This window comes from Eucyclogobius newberryi, unplaced genomic scaffold (assembly GCF_026437365.1).
Source record: "Eucyclogobius newberryi isolate DKJ021-1_F unplaced genomic scaffold, fEucNew1.0.hap1 SCAF_20, whole genome shotgun sequence".
Lineage (NCBI taxonomy): Eukaryota > Metazoa > Chordata > Actinopteri > Gobiiformes > Gobiidae > Eucyclogobius > Eucyclogobius newberryi.
Genome location: NW_027315835.1, coordinates 26,818,132 through 26,842,718, shown reverse-complemented (window position 1 = coordinate 26,842,718; position 24,587 = coordinate 26,818,132). Strand labels below are relative to the sequence as shown.

Genomic DNA, 24,587 nt, shown 5'->3' with positions numbered 1-24,587 from the left:
GACAGTTGGCTATTCTTGGATTTCAAATCAACCATTTCCAAAAGAACCGTGTCTATCTTTGCATCCACTGTTTTTGTAATCTTGTAATCTAGTAATCTCCCGTAAAACCGCCATAATCACCGGGTCTATCTCGCTCCAGGTCTCCTCTGCAGATGATTCCAATCTGCAGCTGGAGCGAGCGTGTAATGCAGCCGTAGCAGCACCGGACGCTCGTTGGCTCGTACAGATGCGGCGCATAAGTTCACGGCCTGAGCGTGAAGGGACCGGTGCTGATGCGCGCAGCTAGCTAGCTTGGATGTAGCATTACCCGCCTGGTTCTCTATGGCCTTTTTCTTAGACATGCTCCTGAAATAAGAGTCCAGGCTTATTATATGTCTGTATAATTGACCAGGCAATAGAAAATCAAAGAACAAACAGCTGCATGTTTCATTTGTTTCCATTAGCAAATAGAACCAATATGAACCAATAAGGCGGGAGGAAGTAAATACGATTAGCGGTAGTAGTACTGAACCATAGTAGTAGGCTATTAGTTGATGGTTATAATAGTTCCATTTATAATAGTAGTAATTGTAGTATTAGTAGTTGGAGGTGGTAGTAATTGGTAGTGGTAGTAATAATAGCAGTAGTGGTGGTTATGTAGACCAAGTTGTACTGATAGTTGTTGTAAGTGGTAATAGTAATAGTAATTGTGGTCACAGTAGTTTATTTTTTATTTTTTCATGTACCTGCAAACATAATTATGAACTATCATAGAATCCTTGCTGCCCGCCACCTCGAGCCAAACACTTTCTTTCTGCACCTGTGTTCCATGGATCCCAGCGCGCCGTACCACAGCGCCCCCAGAGCCAGGTACAGGTGCAGGGAGAGGGCGCAACAGCTGACCCTCTGGCCCCTGGTGAAGTGGCTGTGTGCTGGACGCTCCCACACGGACCACCACAAGTGTCCGTCCACCAGCTCGAAGAGCAGCTGCGAGGAGAGGACACGACTCAGGCCGGACAGCTCATCTGGGCCTGGACGAGAGACAAAACATGTGTCATTAGGTTAGAATCATTTTATTTGTCTCTGAAGAGCAATTCAAGCACATGGAGCAGTTACCAGTAAATACAATGATCCAAGAGAAATGTTAAAGGAGTTTAGATTTAAAGATCTTGATGTGACTTTGGACTCAATATTTTCTTTTAATAAACAAGCGAAAAAACTGCTCAGTCCATTTTTCACAAATAGGTGTAATTTTGGCAATTTTTACACATAAAATGCCTTATTTCTATGTGAAAACCATGATGAAAAATCTGTATTGGATGTTTTTTCTTACATTTACATGAGCACATTTTTCCTATTCACCTGTGGTATCTCAACTTAAGCAAATTAGTTAATTATTGCCAGAAAATGTTGCTGAAATGTTTCTTAATTGTATGATTTTTACCCCCCACACATATTAAATTACAAACCATTCAATTGCTAATAGGGCTTCATTAGAACAAATTGAATCACATCAATCTAGGAAACCAAATTCGTATGATAATTGCCTGATAGTTCAGAAATTTAACTATTTAAGTTTTAATAATGAAAGTTTTCTCTGCTACCTCAAACTTTGGCTCAAGGTCTGTAACCACTGATTTTGTTGAACTACAATGTTGTCATTTGTAGTATAAATGCACAGATTAATCGACTATTGACGAGCCGACTACAAACAATTATTATTGTCGTATAATCATGACCATTATCTGGACTCTACAGACTCTAAAACTCATACAAAAAGACCTTTTATAACAAAGATAGTGTCATTATTATTATTATTATAACCCTTGAACTGCACAACCGACACTGCTTACTTATTCTTAGTTACTTCAAAAGTTTCAAAACTGTCAGTCACAAGAGCAGACGACCACGACCACGGCAACTGCGGATTCATTATGACGAGCATCAACCAGTTTTAAGGTTTTCACATTGCAGAAGGCTCACACACACCACAACTAAACCTGTATAAGATAACGACTAAAGCAGCACTGTAACAGGATCAAACCAAGTCTGCATCAAGACAAGAAGCAGAAATACTTATAGTAGCAGCCACGTGACACAGTTGTCTATATCTTCACCTCCAGTACCACCCACACAATTGGATAATCTTGATCCTACTTGAAGAGGTCCCACTTCTGAAGCTTACATGAGGCCAGGACCTCCTTCTCCACACTCCCATGTTTGAGGTTCTCCACTGAGAGCCAGTCGTCCACCAGGAAGAAGAACATGGAGTCTGTCTGAGGGTCCCACACCACCACCTGCTGCACGTACCAGGACGGCTCCAAACCTGCAGCAGTTACACACTTCAGTCTTTGAAACCATCTGTGGGCTTTTAAACTGATTTAAAAGTCAGCCTTGGTCATCCAATGTTTAAACTTTGTATTTTATTCATTTGTAAAGGAATTACACATATTAAAGATTTTGCATTTAAGAAAATAAAAAGGTTTATTGTGGATGATGGAAATGACGGCTTTGTCAAAAATGTTTCATGCCCAAAGGTTTGTCCGTTCTTTGCTCAGCAGACCTGTGTTGTCGTGCCACAGGCGGATCTTCCACACCTCCCCCAGGCTCCTCTCGGTCTCCAGGTGAAAGTGGTCCAGGCCCCCGCGCTGGAAGGCCCCCTCCCTCTGCAGGTGCACAGAGCCGCTCTCGGTCACTCCGAACAGGCTGATGCCCACATGGGCCGAGGTGCCTGCGGGGACGGTCAACATGTGACACATAAAGAGCCGTACCAGATATTCTTTCATGTAATAAAGCACAATTTTTTTTTACAATAAAAGCAGCTCTTTAGACAACTGTATGATGTCTGCAACTAATTATAGAGCGCTTTATTCTCCACAAAGCAGGACGTGCACTGTTAGCATTGTAGGGGACACATATGTCCCAAAAAGACCTTTGAAAGACAGTATCTTTTCACAGCTCAACACACTGTTGCAGAAAGCAAAGCATAATGTTGGATGTAAAGGAAAGTCACCTCTGACCCCCCACGGACCAGAACACTGTCCTGGACAGAGTCCTTCCCCCTTTGGATCAAACACCTCTGACGAGGAACAGGATGGAAGTTTCTCAGGATCAAGTTCCTTAATGACTTTATTTCACATCTAAACTGACTTAATGCTTACTGTGTGATCTAAATCATGTTTTAATTTAGTTTGCCATAAGAACTGTGTTTGAAATGTGTTCATGTCGTACTTAATGTACTTCCTCATTACCTGCTAATGATAGTTAATTGACTGCTAGTGTTAATTGACGATGTTGCAGTATTTTGTTATAATTACATGTTGTTTTTGCTGATTTAAGTTATATTTGTCCAAACTGAGGATAAGTTTGACCAACAGTTAAAGTCACTCCCACTCTAGGCCACACCCCCGAGGTCAGATAAAAGAGCAGACGAGCCTCTGCTCTGACCATAGGTGAGGGCAGGAACATAGAGTGACCGGTAAATCGAGAGCGTTGCCTTTCGACTCAGCTCCTTCTTCACCACAACAGTCCAACTCCATCCTTCTCTTTCTCGTGACACAACCTTATTCTACAAATATGTGTAATAAGTGTCATTTGTAGAGGACTGTTACATTTTGGGGATTTAGAAAGTAATTCAAGTGCAAATAACTGTACGTTGTATCAAGGACCCTGGTATATTCAACTCAGACAATTTACTGCATGTCCTCCTTCTTTCTCATCCCCATTTCATAATGAGCTGTCCTGTCTAATAAAGCCTATGGGCCAAAAATAATGTGTCACTGACCACGACATTTAAACTGTAGCTGTGTTTAAGAGACTATTCTGCCATTTTCGTCATATTTAGTCATTATATTTTGTGTTTTGTCTTCATAACCTTCTCCTCCCTCTCCTGTACCTGCTCCAGGTCTCCTCCCGGTTTGGACCAGAACTCTGTAGTGGTAGAGTCCAGGTCTCCCACACAGAGGCACTTGGCTGAGTCTGCGGCGGTCCCAGTGGTCCAGCCTGTGAGAGACCAGCCCCAGCAGAAGGTGGAGCAGAGCCACCACTGCACACACCAGCGCGGCCAGCAGGGTGCGCACTGGGCCAGCAGGCTGCAAACAACGCACGCACGCACACACACACACACACATATACACACACACATACACATGCACACACATATATACACACACACATGCACACACATATATACACACACACACACACACACACACACAAACACACACACACACACACACACACATGTATATATATATACACACACACAAACACAAACGCACACACATGCGCGCGCACACACACATATATACACACACACACGTACACACACAGACACACACACACACACACGCACACACACATATATATACACACACACACACACACACACATATATACACACACACACACACAAACACACACACACATGTATATATATACACACACACAAACACAAACGCACACACATGCGCGCGCGCACACACATATATACACACACACACGTACACACACAGACACACACACACACACACACGCACACACACATATATACACACACACACACACATATATACACACACACACACAAACACACACACACATGTATATATATACACACACACAAACACAAACGCACACACATGCGCGCGCGCACACACATATATACACACACACACACGTACACACACACACGCACACACACACATATATATATATACACACACACACACACACATATATACACACACACAAACGCACACACACGCGCACGCGCACACACACATATATACACACACACACACACACATATATATACACACACACACATGCACACACATGCACACGCACACATATACACATATACGCACACACACACACGCACACACACACATATATACACACATGCACACACACACGCACACACACACACACACGCATATATATATATATATATACAGACACACACATATATAGACACTCACACAGACACACACACGTACACACAGACACACACACACACACACAGACACACACACACACACACACACAGACACACACACACACACACACAGACACACACACACACACACACAGACACACACACACACACACAGACTGGTCACATGTCTGTGTTTACTGTTGACCAAACCCGTCACACAACTTTGACATGTACTTTATAGAAAACAGTTCCAGAAACATTATAGTGTGAAGATAATATTTCTGTAAATAAGATTATGAGTATTCAAGCACATTCCACGGCAAGCACACGCTGACATTTCGAGCTTGGTCATTTGGCAACAGATTAATTATGCTGTTTGTGACATTAAGTCGCATTTATCACTGATGTTCTTTGAAGTTAGTCATTACAGGAACTCTGGGAGCCAAAGCCGCCTGTCCTGGAGCCAGACGGAGCTGCAGCAGACTCACCTCGCTGCTCCGACCCCAGAGAAAGAGGACGTCTACTCGCTTTTGCATACTATGTTTAGATCGATGTATAAAAAAGCTGGGTCGAGGGTTAGTCAGCTGTCCTGGCAGAAGTCCTGAATCGTCTTGCAGGCTTCTTGTTAAAGACTGACCCAGAGCTCTGTATTCTGTATCTATGTCTGCATTGACTCGGACAAATCCTGGTGGTTCTTTTCTACTACACACTACACGTGCCATTACACTTCATAAAGGTTGGGTTTGGAATTATTATAACTTAGGCTATGCAGCAACCTCTGCTCTAAATAATAACTTGGCCCGTGAGCACCAGGAAACCTTTGTACAAATGTATTTATCAAACTAAAGTTTTCTGTAAATGCTTCTTTCCCCCAGAGACATAAAGATCTGCCCTGAATGTTGCACCTACAAACACCAAACATCTTGGAGGTAACAAGATTCTGACGGATTTGAGGAGTTGTCTAATTCTAGACTTAGAAACAGGCAGAATCAGACTTTTTACACCAATTACAATTTTACACCAGATCTCAGTAAGTAAGTAACTCAAATACTAAATTATAATCATATTTTTTATTTACTATGAATATAATGAAGCTAATTGAAATTTAAATGTGGCAGATGTTATTATTTTGTCCATTTAAGCACAAAAAATGCCTGATTAAATGATGCTCCTTTCTAAGTTTCAAATGTATATATTTAAATGTAAAACTTTACGGTGATTTCAGAAATAGATCCACATATAAATCACTATCTGCTGCTTCCTCTTTCTGACATTTGGACATTATAACCGTGAGCATGACCTTCACACACCGGCGGCAGCAGAACCACGGCTCCAGGATGAACAAACAGACTGGCCCCGAACATGGTGAGGTGCTGGGTGAGGCAGCGAGCTTGGCTGAGGGTGGCGTCCTCCAGGGGCCACAGACCCTCAGTGCTCCATCGGCCCTCGGTCCGGTTGTAGAAGCGGCACAGAGCGCTGAAGACGCAGGCCGACACCAGGACGGGACCACCGCTGAGGAACGCAGACGTCAGGGAGATGGAGAGGGGCCGCTCTGTGGCATTCAACCTGCAGATGTCAGAGACCAGTCAGTATCATTACAGTATATCATATCATTACCGTATATTACAGTATATCATATCATTACCGTGTATCATATCATTACAGTATATCATATCATTACCGTATATTACAGTATATCATATCATTACAGTATCATATCATTACAGTATATTATATCATTACAGTATATTACAGTATATCATATCATTACAGTATATCATATAATTACAGTATATTACCGTATATCATATCATTACCGTGTATCATATCATTACAGTATATCATATCATTACCGTATATTACAGTATATCATATCATTACAGTATCATATCATTACAGTATATTATATCATTACAGTATATTACAGTATATCATATCATTACAGTATATCATATAATTACAGTATATTACAGTATATCATATCATTACCGTGTATCATATCATTACAGTATAATCATATAATTACAGTATATTACAGTATATCATATCATTACCGTATATCATATCATTACAGTATATTACCGTATATCATATCATTACCGTATATCATATCATTACAGTATATCATATCATTACCGTATATCATATCATTACAGTATATCATATCATTACAGTATATTACTGTATATCATATCATTACAGTATATTACAGTATATCATATCATTACCGTATATCATATCATTACCGTATATTACAGTATATCATATCATTACAGTATATCATATCATTACCGTATATTACAGTATATCATATCATTACCGTATATCATATCATTACCGTATATCATATCATTACCGTATATCATATCATTACCGTATATCATATCATTACAGTATATCATATCATTACAGTATATTACAGTATATCATATCATTACAGTATATCATCACCGTCATATTCATGTGCATATAACTGATGAAAATAGAGTATTAAGAGTATAATTATTTTACCATTATTATTAGTATTATCTTGTCTTATGCTAGCTGTTTTCATTTTATTTTATTTTATCTTTATTTTTCCCCTCCATTCTTTATTAAGAAATGAGAGGTTTTGTCAATAGGAGTTTTTGTTTATAAGAGTTTTTGTTTATAAGAGTTATTCTATTAAGAGTGTTTTTTAAACTTCCTATAAGTCATCTGTCCTTTTCCTCTGTATCTACTGCGTTGCAACATTAAAATTTCCCCATGTGTGGACAATAAAGGAATATCTTATCTTCTGTTGACATTGACTAAACAATGGTAAATAATACATGAATAAAAAACATTCAAATCGCTCACAGTGGAGAGAGGAAGAGGGTTCTCTCAGTGAAGGCGTCCGGCGTAGACAGAGACAGGGGCCACTCTGTCACCAGGGGCCTGCTGGGGGCTGCTGTAGGACTCACTGCTAACACAACATGAAGCTGGCTCACCGCACGCACTCCTGCAAGAACACGCAAACACAAGTGTCACACAAATTGCGAATGGACCAAAATAAAGCACCTGATTATCATATGATTGAGGCTTTATTTCTAGAAAAGTGACAAAGTGCACCGTTTAAACTTGTGCACATTCTGTTTTAACAACATTACAAACTACCATACCTGGACCCGAGCTGAAGTTGAAGGCCATGTACAACCCCGCATTCACGTCCAACCCCTTCAGATCGTTGACAGTGAAGTTCCTCTGGTTCTCCTCTGGGGACAGCGACATCACAAGGCACGCCTCGTTTTCGTTTGTGACGCGATTCCTCCAGGGCAGCGTCACCGTTATCGCCCGCTCCGCCTCCAGATCCTGAACGCTAACCGGCTGTCCCTCCGGCGTGCTGATCTCCATGGCAACCACATCCGTCGTTATGGGCGGATCGGCGGCCGTTAGCAAAGGATTGAACTCCAAAGCGTCGCCGATGCCCAACACGACCTGCACCAGCTGAGGATTTCGCCGTCCGAGGCGTTGGGCGAAGGACTTTGGGATTTCGAACTGGCACGAATCGTTCGGATAAGACGGCGTGCAGAGGAGGTCCGAGGGGTCGCCGTGGAAACCGAGCGCGCGGATGTATGGTGTTGAGATCCGCAGAGGTTCACCGATCTGGTCACGTGATTTCATTAAAGAGCGTAACGTAGAGGCGGTTTTGGACAAAGCCGTCATAGAAAGTGCTAAGCGGTGTGAAGAACTGGACTCACCGCTCGACACCGCTGCCAGAGTGTTTCCTGCAGAGACAGAAGCGTGCGGTCACCAGCCATAGACACCAGACTACATTTGAACCTTTTATAAGTCCCTTTGACAGTTAGATATGTCTTTTTGGGGCGTTTGAAATGTCCGTCATCGCCCCCTGCTGTCTCTGGGCAGAAAACCAGCCTTGCAACATTTGCCGACATTGAGACAACTCGACTGAGAAACCCTGACTCTTTTTTTTTTAATATTTGGCAACGCGAACTTTTTTTGTATGTGATTATATATGATAAAGAAAAAAATAAATTAATAAAAAAGGTTTTGTGTCTTTTTTTTTTTTATTATGTTATTTTCACAAGGGAGCTGCAGATATATATATATATATATATTTTTTTAACTTGCGTACAGTTATTAATTATAAAATATGACCAGGTGATAAATAGGTGGACACCAAAAGTCCGAGGACTGTCTGATTTCTAGAGTTCTCAGATTATTGAAAAGTTGCATTTGACATGAAATGAGGTGTTGACAAGGAAAATTATGCAAAAACGGACAAACTAATGTGACAAGAATTAAAAACCAAAATTTAAGAAAAAAATTCTAAAAATCGACTAATTTACTGACACATGCCAATGCGGCTGTAAGACTTGGCCTGATCCCACAAACAGCTTTGTGTATTGGAGCGATTTGGAACAGATCTTTTAATAATGGAATGTGTTTTCATGTTCAGAGCAACTGGCATCACTCAAACACAACTAATACTATCTTCCATCCATCCATCCATCCATCCATTTTCTACCGCTTGGTCCCTTTCGGGGTCGCGGGTGACTGAAGCCTATCCCAGTGACTTCGGGCCTTAGGCGGGGTACATCCTGGACAGTGGCCAACTTGTCGCAGGGCCAACACAGAGACAGACATTACAGACAGTTCACGCTCACATTCATTCACTAGGGCCAATTTAGAGTCACCAATTTTACCTAACACATGCATGTCTTTGGATACTATCTTAAGAAATCAAATCTAAATAGTACCTGAATTATACTTTTTAATCATGGCCCGGATCTCAGCAAATCCCAGAAAGACGTTCAGTAATTCTAAGTTTGTGTGTCTGTCTACTTCCGGTTTCTCCTCAGCTTTTTCTGCATTGAATTCATTTCTCCTCTGCGCCACATTTTAACCTCTTTTCATGCAATGTATTGGCTTTGAATACTATTACATGCAGTATGACCTGGAAATATAATATCTTCGATCCGATCACGTGTGCAGTGTCGATAAACAGGAAACAGACTCCGCGAGACCCTTAAACGGGTCAGTACATTTCACTTAAAACATTTACTTGAGACACTTTGGGACGTCCCAATCTGCTACAAACAAACGAGTGGAATCAAGCCAATAGAAGAGAAGCAAGACCTCAGGGTAAGCAGTAATGCAATGTAATATATTTTATTTCATCCAGGGATCATTTAGCAATATTTCGTTTGTTGTTGGGGCACATTTTGTCTCTATCATAATTCAAAATCTACAAAATATGGCTTCTTTTCAGGTGCCATTTTACTTATTTAGAATATTTGACATACTATTCTATAGATATGTCCACTAAACCACACATCCACTGTGTCAGAGGCGGAGCCGAGGTGAAGATACCGATTATACTGAGGATGTTGCTCCCCGTTTGGATCGCGGTCACGTCGTCTTCACGCTCAGCTTCCAACGACCCGATCATTCTTTCCACGGCATCCAGGACTCTCTCCTGACAAAGTGCGCTGTCCAACTCACCCGGAACAGCCTGGGACAAAGGGAGGAGTTTGTGGGCGGGGATAGGTGATAAACCAGTGTTCATGTTAATATATTTAGTCATATTTATTACATTATATTATATTATTTATTGTCAGGCAAAATAACCCAAATTTTATATAGTTTATATCTTAAAGACTGATACTGATACCTTTGGATGTATTGAATACAACATATATGCAATAATAAAAGCATTCATTATAATCCAATTATTAGTATGTACGAGATTATTTTATTAATCTATAAATGATTCTAATTTTAATAATAAAACTAAATATTAGAACATATGACAAAGATACAACATTACTTCAACTAAGATAAGGACCCAAAAAATGTACACATTTATTGTAGAATGTAATGCTGTCCTGGGCCCCCTTCTGTTCAACCTCTGCATGCTGCCGTTAGGTCAGTTGATACGCAGTGAAAATGTGTCCAATCACAATGATGCAGATGAGTCAGATCTATGTTTCACTGTCGACAGGTGAATATGGACCAGTGGATTCTCTCTGTCACTGCATCCAACAGATCAGTTTGTGGAGGCAAAACAACTTTCTCCAGCTGAACTCAGACAAGACTGAAATCATCGTCTTTGTCCCACAGAAACAAAGAGAAAGTGTCAGCGTCACCTCCAGAGTCTCGCTCTAAAACCTACAAACCAAGTTAGAAATCTGGGGTAATAATGGACTCAGACTTGAACTTTAACAGCCACATCAAATCAATAACATCAGCAGCTTTTTACCATCTAAAAAACATTGCCAAAATCAAAAATATAGTGTCTAACCCAGACTTGGACAGACTTATCCATGCGTTTGTCTCCAGTAGATTAGACTGTAACGGCTGCTCACTGGTCTCTCCAAACGAGCTTTAAAACAGCTGCAGTTCATCCAGAACGCTGCTGCTCGGGTCCTGACCAGAACCAGGAAGTACCATCACATTAGTCCTGTTCTCAGGTCTCTGCACTGCCCCCTGTGGCTCAGAGAAGAGACTTTAAAGCAGCTCTGCTTGTGTACAAGTCTCTCCATGGCCTAGCACCAAAGTACATCTTGGACATGTTAGTGCCATATGAACCATCTCGGACTCTGAGGACCTCAGGGACCGGCTTCCTGCTGGTGCCAGAGTCAGGACTAAACATGGACCGGCCTCCTGCTGGTGCCAGAGTCAGGACTAAACATGGGCCGGCCTCCTGCTGGTGCCAGAGTCAGGACTAAACATGTACCGGCCTCCTGCTGGTGCCAGAGTCAGGACTAAACATGGACCGGCCTCCTGCTGGTGCCAGAGTCAGGACTAAACATGGGCCGGCCTCCTGCTGGTGCCAGAGTCAGGACTAAACATGGACCGGCCTCCTGCTGGTGCCAGAGTCAGGACAAAACATGGGGAATCTGCGTTTCAGTTTGATGCAGCTAAAATCTGGAACAGTCTTCCTGAAGATGTGAGACAGGCTTCTACTCTGACAATGTTCAAATCTAAGCTAAAAACAGTACCCTTTGTGGCTAGATGTTCTTAAAAAAAAATATTAAGTTAATTTTATTGTATTTCTGTTTCTGTAATTTCTTTGTGATTTTAATGCATTTTTCCTGCTGTGTGAAGCACTTTGAATTGCCTTGTGTATGAAATGTGCTCTACAAATAAACTTGCCTTGCCTTGCTGTAAAGGACATTTGGAACTATACAGTTTAATAAGGCTGTATTATGGATTGTTCGGCTAAATTAGCATGATATTTTCATCAGCTAAAAACAAAAATAAATATTTGATTGCTACAAAAAACTAAATTCAAATGTCATATCAAAATGAACAAAATGAACAATGCAGAAGATGATTACTCAGACATGCATCAATCAGTCAAAATGATACACATGGCAACAGTTTTTGTGTTTTTGTGTTTTCGATGTGATGCTGTGGAATGTTCTCACCGTGGACTGCGTCAAAGCCGAGCTGACTTGGGCGGCGGCGTTCAGAGAGGAAACAGAGAGAGCGGCCAGGGCTTGGGTCACATTCTGCCGCATTTCCCTTGTGGCCTGGACGTCCTGAGGGTTCTGTGGCTCCACCTACAAAGAGGTCAAACTGTACATCTGTCCTTCATGCTTTTCCAGAAGATAACAAGCACATTTTTGATTCACTCCATAGTCCTTGAGTATCATTATTATCTCCATAAGCCTCATGGTATCACGTATTATTTCCTTTCTGGTGGAAGCTTGTCTCCATGGAGATGTTGTTGGAGTAAAGCTTGGATTTATGTAATTACAGGTGTTTTTATTGCTCAGAAATACCCAGAAAAACATGCATTATTACTCTGAGCTGAATTTGACATACCTGTTATTGTCTCCATGGAGCTAATAAATTATATCGTCAAGAAGACAAGCAGGTGAAGGGTTCAAACCATTTTGACTTTATCTGATCTTATGTTTGGTCTACTACGAACTCATAACCGCACCAGGGGCAGACTGACATAGACGAGGCAGCCATTCTGTGCCTTCGGCAGGTGAAGACGATGAGATCCAACTGCAGGTAAGTATCGTCCATGAAAATATAAGTGTTTGGACGTGTACTCACTGGTTTCAGATCAGCAGACTAGTGTGCCTTTGTTTTGACACACTAGGTTAAAAATGCAAACCTGCCGTCAGGGGAGGCAGGGGAGGCAGGTGAGGCCAGTCAGGACAAGAATAATAATGATCATAAAAGAAATACAAGTCATATTTTTATTTGATGCATTCTTTCTACTGTTTTAAAGGCTGTCATTCAGTGTTTTTAGTAACTCTACATATTAGCCTCTCTTCCATCCCGGGTGATCAAGAGCTGTATTTTGAGGCTGGAGTGGGATGGTGTCAGTCCATATGTGGTGATGTGGGAGATGTTTGTCATGGCCTCATTTACAGACAATGAAAGAAGAGAGCGATAACATTGTTTAAATAAGTAAATACAATTAAATATTGACACGCAGCCTCAGTGTGTTGTTTCTTTATTGAATTCATCTTCATTTGTTTGTGCGCTAAACCACACCACAGTCAAGCGGATGTTTACATTAACTGTTAATCTATTGAATTAAAATGTTCATAAAAAACGCATCCGTTTTGTGATTTGGGATTTTATAGAAAACTTTTACGCACAGAGGAACACCCTCAAACGCCCACACATCACTTCCATGCTCCTGCTATAATTAAATACAGCCCATTTGGTTTGTTTAATGCAGAATTCAGATGTAATTTTTGAGGTGTGGATTTGGACTAAACATTTGGTTATTGATACTAGAATAATGTTAACATGGAAGAAGACCTATGGTTTTGTGTTCTGTTGTTTAGCACACAGATTGTAGTCTTATAAGTACGTTCTAGGACGGACCTGGTTGAGGTGGCTTAACAGTGCCATGGAGTACGGGATGATCTCTTGAGAGTTCCCGTGTTGGACCAGAGACCAGAGCTTAGTCTTGGCTTTGCTTCTCAGCCACTCACCAGAACTGTCAACATGATTTCTGACCTCCAGTGTCCTGTAAAATGAAACAATATTCAAAGGCATTTGAAATAAATTATCTACAGCGCATAATGTATTATGTGAATCTAGTTTAGCAAAGGGCTGTAACTAAGGATTCTTTTGCAAATCAATTGATCTTGCATTTATTCTTTTGATTAATAAATGAGTAGATTGTGTAGATGAGTAATTATCAGATACGGTACTACTAAATTTGACCAAGATGAAGCTGAAGGGATGCTGCTACTCCTGATGCTCATGAAGTATATGTATGTACAAATTACATGTACATGTTTCCTATGTCTCGGTACATGTTTCCAAAGTAATTCTTGCTTTATTTGAGTTGTACATCATCTTCTCTCAGCACATAGCATGTTTTGGACTGTGTGTGTATAGTCCAGATTAAATTAGTTGATGATTATCTAAATAGTTTATTAGTCGTAGTTACCCGTAATCAAGTAATTTGTTTAAGCCCTAGTTTAACAGTTTAACATTTGTCTTCTCTCAACTGTTAATGCTTCTGGATGTGTTTAATATGTTCTCTCTGAGTCCTGTTATTAACATTTTATAGCAATTATAACTAAAATATTACTGCTGAATTCATGTGACATAAAAAAATCTACTGCACAAAGAACATTTCAAAATCTACGTATCAATGAAAGCCCACTATGTCTTTTTTTACCTGTTAAGAGCCGTGATCTTTGCACCCAGATTATTTTCGATTAAAATTAATACTGTGATTAGTGATGTTCTGCTTTCTAGATTCTGACTTCCTCTTGGAACCACACTACCAAACGTGGAACGGATCCCCCTGCAGACAGAAAATTCGACCAGTGTAAGAAATGAAATGATCCCATGCCTTAAAAAGCATATGTAATATATTAGATAGGAGTGTGTACCTGTAGAGAGTTAGCGCAGGGCAGGAGAAGCATGATGCCACTTGAAAGGAGTAGATCAATTGAGCAGCTTCAACGTCATTGTCATTGTGCTGCCACTCTGCAACGATACAAGGCATTTCTAATTATTCAACACAAAAATATGGGACTGGCGTGAGTTTTTATTGGCAATTTTAGAAAAAGATTCAGTTGTAGTCATCTGGACTCCGTTTTAGAAAAAACAAAACGTTTCGACTCTCATCCAAGAGTCATTTTCAATCTGCGAATTTAGACTGGGAACTCAGATATTTATCCTATTCTGTGGTAAGCCCTGCCCACCGGGCGGGCCCTCCTGATGGCAAAGGTTGTTGGTTTCAACCAAAACTACACCTCTTTGTTTCCTGTCAAACTACCCTCTTGTTTACTATCAGTCCTTTAATGGGCTATTAGTCTCCCTTTTGTCCCAGTCTCACTCTCTTTATCTTCCCTGAGTACCTGATTAGCATCACCACTCCAGGAATTCAAGATTCCATTTTGACTCCAGTGTACCACACGGTGATGCAGGAGGTAAGGATGGACTCAATGATGGCCATGTAGAACTGCACCATCATCTCAGAATCAGAATCAGAATGAGAATCAGAATCAGAATCAGAATCCGAATAGGGTTTATTTCCATTTGTCATGAACAAAATTCACAGACATAGGAACTTGTCCTGGTGATTTGGTGGAGCACAAACAACAAAACATTGAACACTGAATTCAAAACAACACAACAACAGAAACATTGAACACTGAATTCTAAACGGCATGATATGTACATAATAAAATATAAAGTTTTGTAGAGCAATAGGAAGTGAACAGTGCAGTGAGTGCAAGGTGCTTAGGTAGTATTCATGAGTTCAACGGCAGAGAGAAAGAAACTGTTCTTGTGACGGGAGGTTCTGGTCCGGATGGATGGACCGTAGCCTCCTGCCTGAGGGGAGTGGCTCAAATAGTCCATGTCCATGGTGAGAAGGGTCAGCTGTGATCCGACCTGGAAACGTGTAATGTAAGAGCCCTGGAAACGTGTAATGTAAGTTTGCAGCCGATCACCTTCTCAGCAGAGCGCACAGTGCGCTGTAGTCTCTGTTTGTCCCTGGCTGTGGCTTCAACGTACCACACAGTGATGGAGGAGGTGATGGAGGAGGTGCGAATGGACTCAATGATGGTAGAACTGCACCATCATCTCCGCTGTCAGTTTGGTTTTCCTCAGCTGCCGCAGGAAGTACATCCTCTGCTGGGCCTTCCCGGTGAGGGAGCTGATGGTGGGCTCCCATTTGAGGTCCCGGATGATGGAGATGCCGAGAAAGTGGAGGGAGTCCACAGTGGAGATGGGGGAGTCTGAGATGGTGAGGGGGGGGGCTTTGACTTTCCTGAAGTCCACGATCATCTCCACTGTCTTCTGGGCGTTGAACACCAGGTTGTTACCGCTGCACCAGGACATCAGCAGGTCCACCTCCCTCCTGTAGACAGACTCATTCCCTTCCGAGATGAGCCCGATGAGGGTGGTGTCGTCCGCAAACTTAATTAGTTACGGAGTTGTGGCTGTAGGTGCAGCAGTTTGTGTACAGGGAGAAGAGCAGGGGGGAAAAGTACACAGCCCTGTGGGTCTCCTGTGCTGATAGTCCACGTGTCTGAGACATTCTTCCCCAGCTGCACACACTGCCTCCGATCCGTCAGGAAGTCAGTGCTCCACCTGCAGGTGGAGTCAGGCACGTTTAGCTGGGAGAGCTTGTCCTGGAGCAGAGCAGGAGGATGGTGTTGAATGCCGAGCTGAAGTCCACAAACAGGATCCTGGCATAGGTTCCCGGGGAGTACATGTGCTGCAAGGTGAAGTGGGGTGCCAGGTTGATAGCATCATCTACAGACCTGTTGGCTCTGTAGGCGAACTGCAGTGGGTCCAGCAGGGTTTGTCATTGTTGAAGGTGACTTTGGTGTGTGACGGTATAATGCTGTCCTCACAGAATCGAATGTATGATGTCACAGTGTCCATGTATTCATCCAAACTATCTGTGGCAGCTCTGAAAACCTCCCAGTCTGTAATGTCCAAACACGCACGTAGCTCCACCACTGCCTCGTTGGTCCACCTCTTAGAAGTCCTCACTACAGGTTTGCAGAGCTTCTGCCTCTGTCTGTACGTGGGGATCAGGTGAACCATGACGTGATCTGACGAGCCCAGCGCAGCTCCGGCCACGGCGCAGAATGCGTTGTTGACTGTAGTGTAGCAGTGATCCAGTGAGTTCTGCTCTCTGGTCAGGACTTTAATAAACTGTCTGTACTGTACTGGTAGTTCGTGGCTGAGATTCCCCTTGTTAAAATCGCTCAGGATTATACACAAGGAGTCTGGGATGGTCCGCTACACTTTTCTGATCTGCTCCGCGAGCACGTGCTCCGCCTCCTGCACGTTTGCGCTTGGCGGGATGTAAACAGCAGCCGAGGCAAACGTAAAGAGTAGAATGGTTTGCAGTTGATGAAGAGATATTCCAGATCAGAAGAGCAGTATTTGGAGATCACTGTCACATCTGAAGACCAGGTGTTGTTAATGTAGAAACAAACTCCACCGCCGCGTCGCTTCCCGGAGAGATCCCTCAGACGGTCAGCCCGGAGCAGCCGAAAACCCTCCAGTTCGACGGCGCAGTACGGAACAGATTCGCTGAGCCACGTCTCCGTGAAGCACAACACGGGGGAAGAAGAGAAATCTCGGTTTCGTCACATCAAGCTTGGCTTTCCTTAGCTGCCGCAGGAAGTACATCCTCTGCTAGGCCTTCTTGATGTGGTCCTGGGTGATGGTGGTGGCGAGAAAGCGGCAAAACATGATTTAATTTATAAAGTCTCTGTGTTTTGTTCCACAGTTGAAAGCAATTTTTCCCGTATCTGTATTGACACAGTGGGATTGTAAGATAAAAATGTCCTGAGACCTCAAACAGGGAATACTTGAACTGATGCAACTGGTGCAATAAACTTAATAATCAGGCAAAATTCCAGCTAAAGCCCTATACACAAACAAAAGGCAGTGCTGTTCTCTTCACATCCAATGGTTGCCAATCTACTTCAGTGTAAAATTCACAGGGGTGAGTTCTGTATCCTTCTCCTGTAAAAAAATGTAGATCTAAATGATAAACTGAGTTCAAAGGTTTTACAAACACTGTTGCTGTAGAATGCCTACAGTATATATATCACCATAATCTAGAACTGAGAGAAATGTCGCCTGGATTAACTGCGTTCCACAATTAAGAGGAAAACATATTTCATTTTTTAAAGACGAATGACAATCTGGCTTTAAGATTATTTGTCAGCTCTTGTATGTGTTTGTAGAATGAGAGTTTATCATCGACCCACATGGCCAAGTATTTGTAACAGGGCACTTGTTCAAAATAGCCGTTTAAAGTGTGTCAATCATAGTGACCGGTGTTTGTGCACATCTTAGTGGCAGAGGTTCAGTTTGCCCACTTCAATAGTTTTGTTGGATGGAGTTAAAATCCTTTTGAATATCTTGAACAAATTGCCTTAGCATACAGAATTGCATCATCTGCATAGTGGTCCAAGGTCAGAGACTTGAGAAACACCTTTATTAAGGTAAAATTCAGATTGAAAGCCATCAGCAGAAACAGCTTGAGGTCCATTTGTGAGGTAATCTGCAAACCATTTTTTGGAATTTGTATTGATCCCAAAAGCATCCAGACGATCCAAGAGAATCCACCGAATCAAAGGCTTTTGATGGATCAACCAAAACAGCAACACATTCTTCATGATTGTCCAATGCAATAGCAATATAATTTATAACTTCGGCAGCAGCTGTGATAGTACTATGCCCTGGTCTAAATCCAGACTGTAGCTATTTCAAATTGAATATTTAATTAAGAATGCACCTGGTACTTATTAGCTTCTCCAAAAGTTTTGCTTGGGACTATAGTTTTGAGATTATAAAGAAGTTATTCGAATCATTTTTCTGGCCTCCTTTGTGCAAAGGGAGAACGAAAGCAGTTTCCATAGTAAGCAAATTTAATAATTTCATTTAGTAAAGAGAATTTAGAATTTAGCTATAATGATTTAACCGTATGCCAAAATGTTGCAGAATTGCCCTGTAATTCCGTGAAATTTTAGATGCAGTAAGATGTTTTGGCTTTACGAACAGTAGGGACAAATTTATTGTGCTTATGACAAAATTGCCGCCAATCTACTGCTGATTTGGTTGCCTTGGCTTCTGCCCAGGCTTTGTTAAGCTCTTGAGATAATTCAGCGATGTCTGGACAGAACAAGGGATTATTCTTATTTTTGACACTGATTATTTTAACAGGGGCATGTTTATCTGCAATATCATTAAATATTTTTGATTGAAAAAAGTCCAGTGCTGTGTTGGGTTCTGGAATACTCGTGGGAAAACCAATGTTACTATAGCACAGATCAGAAAAAAAAGCTTGTTCATTACCAAAATACGACCTTTTAACAGTTATACTTGATTTGGACAGAGGCTTGTTGCTAAAGATAATGTCCAGTAATGTTGTCAAATCCCTTTGTGGTTTAAAGCAGTGTTTCCCAACCTTGGAAAAATCAAAGGTTAGGCCGCAGTTATTTTATTACTTGGTTTACGGATTTTAAATTAATATATTGAACAGGCGGGCGAAATATAAATATATCGCAGATTAATATTTCAAAGCCCACCGCATGTTTAGGTAGGACCTGATAAGTCTGTCTTCAGTTACGTGGCGCCTGTTTTAGTCCTGGTTTAGACTTTGCAACAGCTCCGCCGTGATCTGAGAGCCCCGGTTCATCTGAAAAACTGCTCTGTCAAAGCAGGACCGTGTGATGCTGGAAATAACAGCTTCATTGATGATTTGGTGTAACATGCGTGTTTGGAAGTCCGCTCAACAACGAGGAACGCTCCGTGGCACCGGGGGAAAGCGTGTTTCCAGGCTTCTTCGTTGCTTGAAAGATCTGCGCGACTCCACGGTATGTGCGGGTTGTCCCTCGTGTCTCGTCCCGGGACATGTAAACTTTTGTTTAAGGCGTGTCTACATTTGCGTCTAAATTCATAAGCTCAATTCTCCATGAATATATGTGTCTGATTGTAAATAGTCCTGCTTTAGTCCTGCTTTAGTCCTGCTTTAGTCCTGCTTTAGTCCTGGATTAGTCCTGGTTTAGTCCTGGATTAGACCTGGTTTAGTCCTGGTCTAAACCTGTTTTAGTCCTGGTTTAGACCTGGTTTAGTTCTGCTTTAGACCTGTTTTAGTCCGGTTTTAATCCTGGTTTAGACCTGTTTTAGACCTGCTTTAGGCCTGCTTTAGACCTGTTTTAAACCTATTTTAGTCCTGCTTTAAACCTGTTTTAAACCTGTTTTAGTCCTGCTTTAGACCTGCTTTAGACTTGTTTTGGACTTGTTTTAGACCTGCTTTAGACCTGTTTTAAACCTCTTTTGGTCCTGGTTTAGTCCTGCTTTAGACCAGCTTTAGACCAGCTTTAGACCTGCTTTAGACCAGCTTTAGACCAGCTTTAGACCTGCTTTAGACCAGCTTTAGTCCTGGTTCAGACATACTTTAGACCTGCTTTAGACCTGACTATCAAAGCTTATGAAAGAGAAGCTCAAGTGTCTCATTAAAGCTCAGATGACTGATGAAAAGAACAAGGCCTATAGTGAGTCTGAGTATTAGTGTTTTGTTGCTGGTTTAAAGTTGAAATGCCTGTTTAGAGGGACTTACTCAAAGAGGCCATATATTGCAAAAACAGGTTGATTATTTTGAACTCATATTTAATAATTTGTTTATATTACATATGTATTTTCAAGGCCACATATTATTCATTTTTATGATTAATTTGAGTTAAAATGAAGACAATACCTGAGAATTTAATGTTCAAATAAAATGATTTTCATTTAATCATCAATTAGGTTAAGTTCTATTTTTCTACTAATAATGAGTGAGGGGGTAATCATGGTATGACATAAAGGCTCAGGGGTACACGAGACATAAAAAGTTGGGAACCACTGGTTTAAAGAGCACTGATGATGGTTGTGAAAGACCATAACATCACAGATATGCTTAATTGGAAGAAGAATAAAAGGAAAATGCTAATATAGGGTATGTGCCCCAATAGATTTGAAATAAAAGATCTGGGCATTGGATTCATCCTTGGTTATCTAAGACACAGTGTTGTTTGCTTTTTGAGACTTACGAACATTTTGGGGAGTGATTCGTTCGTTGTTTGCTCAGCCTTCATATTCTTTGAATTTTGTACCGAAGAAAGTATGTAAATGTAATGTAAACCAGGGGAAACCAGGACAACGTGGCCTAATGGATAAGGCGTCTGACTTCGGATCAGAAGACTGAGGGTTCGAATCCCTTCGTGGTTGTAAGAGGACTGTTGATGGTTGTGAAAGGCAATACCTGACAATGTGCATTAGAATCTTCCCTTTTCAAAGCACAATTTCAAGAAAACATATCAGATATGCTCAATGGGAAATTGGCACACTGCTCCTTGGAAACAGAATAAAAGGAAATTGCTAAGGCTGAGCAAAAGAATATGTCTGTTTGCCGTAACCCGACCGACCCGCTATGAAACTAGCCGACTGAAAAAAAATATCATTTTGTTGAAAATACGTCAAAATCTTTTATTTTTCAATTATTTCGCCGAATCACCGTGAGCAATATTTTTATCACGCTTGTAAACCTGACTTTTATCTCAAAGGTCTGAAGACGCACCGCGTAACACATGCGCATCTTCATTTTCAGTCCTGCACATGTGTCTGTAATGAAACAGATGGCATGATGGAGTCTTTATTGCCATTTCCGAGTTGATTTGGCCTTGTCGGCGCCACTGAAATGTCCATAGTAATGTCACGCTCTGTCAGGGTGTGAAATTTGACTTACGCAAATGCATTCTGGGATGCCGCATGTTCCCCCCGCTCGCCTTAGCTACCAAAATAAAGGATAGCGGCGTACAAAAGGTCGATTGAAATATCTTAAAATCGTGAGATTTAGTCTCCCGATCGGGTTGATAGAGACGTTTTTCGTCATTGACTGTTGAAGCCTGACCCCTGGTGGTCACTCCGACTCAAAAGATGACAAAATTGGGATCTTTTTTTTTTGCCTTCAACGTAAAAAAACAAGAATTTGCCTACCGTCCGACCCAGATGAAAAATGTTGACTCGGGTTACAGCAAACAGACAATTTATTTGGGGTAGCCTAATGTAGGATATGTGCCTTCAATAGACTTGAAATAAATATGTAGGTGTCGGATTCCTCCGTGGTTTGCCAAGAAATGTTGTAGCTTCCTTTTTCATAGGAAAGAGCACAATGTGTAAAGGCACTGCTGGGATTTGAACCCAGGATCTCCTGTTTACTAGACAGGCACTTTGACCAAATAAATATGTAGGTGTCGGATTCCTCCGTGGTTTGCCAAGAAATGTTGTAGCTTCCTTTTTCATAGGGAAGAGCACAATGTGTAAAGGCACTGCTGGGATTTGAACCCAGGATCTCCTGTTTACTAGACAGGCACTTTGACCAACTAAGCCACAGCGCCAATGTTGACACATTTACAAGCAAAATTTTGCGGAAAAAACAGCGTTAAAGCCAGTGAGCTATTTGAGGGAGCCTGCTCAATAAAAAACTAAACACAAAAGGCTCAATTTGAGCTTGTTGCCTCATGAACTTGGATCAAAAGATGTAGGGGACTGATTCCTTCGTTGTTGGCTAAGCCTTCCTATTCTTTGCAAATTTGTACCAAAGAACACAATGTAAAACGTTTACAAGACAGACACTTTGACCAACTAAGCTAAAATCAAGTAGCTGCTCTAATGGACTTGGATTAAAAGATTTAAGCGTGGGATTCCTTAGTGGTTAGCTAAGATGCATTGTTTGCATTTTCATACCAAAGAACACAATATCAAAAGGCACTGCTGAGATTTGAACCCAGGATCTCCTGTTTACAAGACAGGCACTTTGACCAACTAAGCTACAGCGCCAATGTTATTGACTTTTAGAACAAAATTTGAAAAAAAAATTCCAGCATAAAATGAATGGAATGTCAGTAGGCTATCGTTAAGGGAGCCTGCTCCACAAAAAAAACAACAACAGAAGAGCAAATATTGAGCTTGTGGTCTAATGAACTTGGATGAAAAGGATTAAGGATCAGAGTCCTTCGAAATTAGCTTAGCCTTCTTGTTGTTTACAAATTCGTACCAAAGAACCTACTGTAAAAAGGCACTGCTGGGATTTGAACCCAGAATATCCTGTTTACGAGACAGGCACTTTGACCAACTAAGCTACAGTGCCAAGAGAAGCAATGTTTTAAAGCCCTGATGTGACAAAATATTCCACCATATTGACAAAATTCCGTCCCGCCCAGTTTTTTTTAAATATCCAATGTTCATCATGCAAATCTGCACCGATTCCCTGGGCGGCCTGAAAATGGCTTTTTTCTTCGGATCAGAAGACTGAGGGTTCGAATCCCTTCGTGGTTGTAAGAGGACTGTTGATGGTTGTGAAAGGCAATACCTGACAATGTGCATTAGAATCTTCCCTTTTCAAAGCACAATTTCAAGAAAACATATCAGATATGCTCAATGGGAAATTGGCACACTGCTCCTTGGAAACAGAATAAAAGGAAATTGCTAAGGCTGAGCAAAGGAATATGTCTGTTTGCCGTAACCCGACCGACCCGCTATGAAACTAGCCGACTGAAACAAAAATATCAGCAGTTTGTTGAAAATACGTCAAAATCTTTTATTTTTCAATTATTTCGCCGACTCACTGACCGGTCATTCCTGAATCACCGTGTCGAATATTTTTATCACACTTGTAAACCTGACTTTCATCTCAAAGGACTGAAGACGCACCGCGTAACACATGTGGATCTTCCTTTTCAGTCCTCCACATGTGTCTGTAACAAAATAGAGCGCGCGTAGGAGTCTTCTCATTGCCATTTACGAGTTGATTTAGCCTTGTCGGCGCCACTGACATGTCCATAGTAATGTCACGCTCTGTCAGGGTGTGAAATTTGACTTACGCAAATGCATTCTGGGATGCCGCATGTTCCCCCCGCTCGCCTTAGCTACCAAAATAAAGGATAGCGGCGTACAAAAGGTCGATTGAAATATCTTAAAATCGTGAGATTTAGTCTCCCGATCAGGTTGATAGAGACGTTTTTCGTCATTGACTGTTGAAGCCTGACCCCTGGTGGTCACTCCGACTCAAAAAATGACAAAATTGGGATCTTTTTTTTTTGCCTTCAACGTAAAAAAAACAAGAATTTGCCTACCGTCCGACCCAGATGAAAAATGTTGACTCGGGTTACAGCAAACAGACAATTTATTTGGGGTAGCCTAATGTAGGATATGTGCCTTCAATAGACTTGAAATAAATATGTAGGTGTCGGATTCCTCCGTGGTTTGCCAAGAAATGTTGTAGCTTCCTTTTTCATAGGAAAGAGCACAATGTGTAAAGGCACTGCAGGGATTTGAACCCAGGATCTCCTGTTTACTAGACAGGCACTTTGACCAACTAAGCCACAGCGCCAATGTTGACGCATTAACAAGCAAAATTTTGTGGAAAAAACAGCGTTAAAGCCAGTGAGCTATTTGAGGGAGCCTGCTCAATAAAAAACTAAACACAAAAGGCTCAATTTGAGCTTGTTGCCTCATGAACTTGGATCAAAAGATGTAGGGGACTGATTCCTTCGTTGTTGGCTAAGCCTTCCTATTCTTTGCAAATTTGTACCAAAGAACACAATGTAAAACGTTTACAAGACAGACACTTTGACCAACTAAGCTAAAATCAAGTAGCTGCTCTAATGGACTT

General features: G+C 41.4%; 1 protein-coding gene and 5 non-coding genes across 6 annotated transcripts in view; 1 reads left to right on the top strand and 5 right to left on the bottom strand.

Moving 5' to 3' along the window:
- The window catches only part of pkd1b (polycystic kidney disease 1b), a 37,912-nt gene extending 23,015 nt beyond the window's left edge, over nt 1-14,897 (bottom strand). Inside the window, exons 1-12 of the mRNA XM_072455840.1 lie at nt 14,782-14,897; nt 14,565-14,693; nt 13,757-13,901; nt 12,331-12,465; nt 10,271-10,412; nt 8,059-8,664; nt 7,757-7,898; nt 6,229-6,484; nt 3,875-4,070; nt 2,543-2,710; nt 2,165-2,305; nt 800-1,010 (exon numbers count right to left, since the gene is read on the bottom strand). Coding sequence (XP_072311941.1) covers nt 800-1,010; nt 2,165-2,305; nt 2,543-2,710; nt 3,875-4,070; nt 6,229-6,484; nt 7,757-7,898; nt 8,059-8,664; nt 10,271-10,412; nt 12,331-12,465; nt 13,757-13,901; nt 14,565-14,693; nt 14,782-14,897 — 2,387 coding nt within the window. The remainder of the gene's footprint in view (nt 1-799; nt 1,011-2,164; nt 2,306-2,542; nt 2,711-3,874; nt 4,071-6,228; nt 6,485-7,756; nt 7,899-8,058; nt 8,665-10,270; nt 10,413-12,330; nt 12,466-13,756; nt 13,902-14,564; nt 14,694-14,781) is intronic.
- A 6,172-nt stretch (nt 14,898-21,069) lies between these two features.
- On the top strand, nt 21,070-21,142 carry trnar-ucg (transfer RNA arginine (anticodon UCG)). The gene has a single exon. It is a non-coding gene; the product is annotated as a tRNA-Arg (tRNA).
- Nucleotides 21,143-22,237: 1,095 nt separating this feature from the next.
- Nucleotides 22,238-22,311, bottom strand: trnat-agu (transfer RNA threonine (anticodon AGU)). Its single transcript has one exon. It is a non-coding gene; the product is annotated as a tRNA-Thr (tRNA).
- Nucleotides 22,312-22,679: 368 nt separating this feature from the next.
- Nucleotides 22,680-22,753, bottom strand: trnat-ugu (transfer RNA threonine (anticodon UGU)). The gene has a single exon. It is a non-coding gene; the product is annotated as a tRNA-Thr (tRNA).
- A 236-nt stretch (nt 22,754-22,989) lies between these two features.
- Nucleotides 22,990-23,063, bottom strand: trnat-cgu (transfer RNA threonine (anticodon CGU)). Its single transcript has one exon. It is a non-coding gene; the product is annotated as a tRNA-Thr (tRNA).
- Nucleotides 23,064-24,231: 1,168 nt separating this feature from the next.
- Nucleotides 24,232-24,305, bottom strand: trnat-agu (transfer RNA threonine (anticodon AGU)). The gene has a single exon. It is a non-coding gene; the product is annotated as a tRNA-Thr (tRNA).
- Nucleotides 24,306-24,587: the final 282 nt, after the last annotated feature.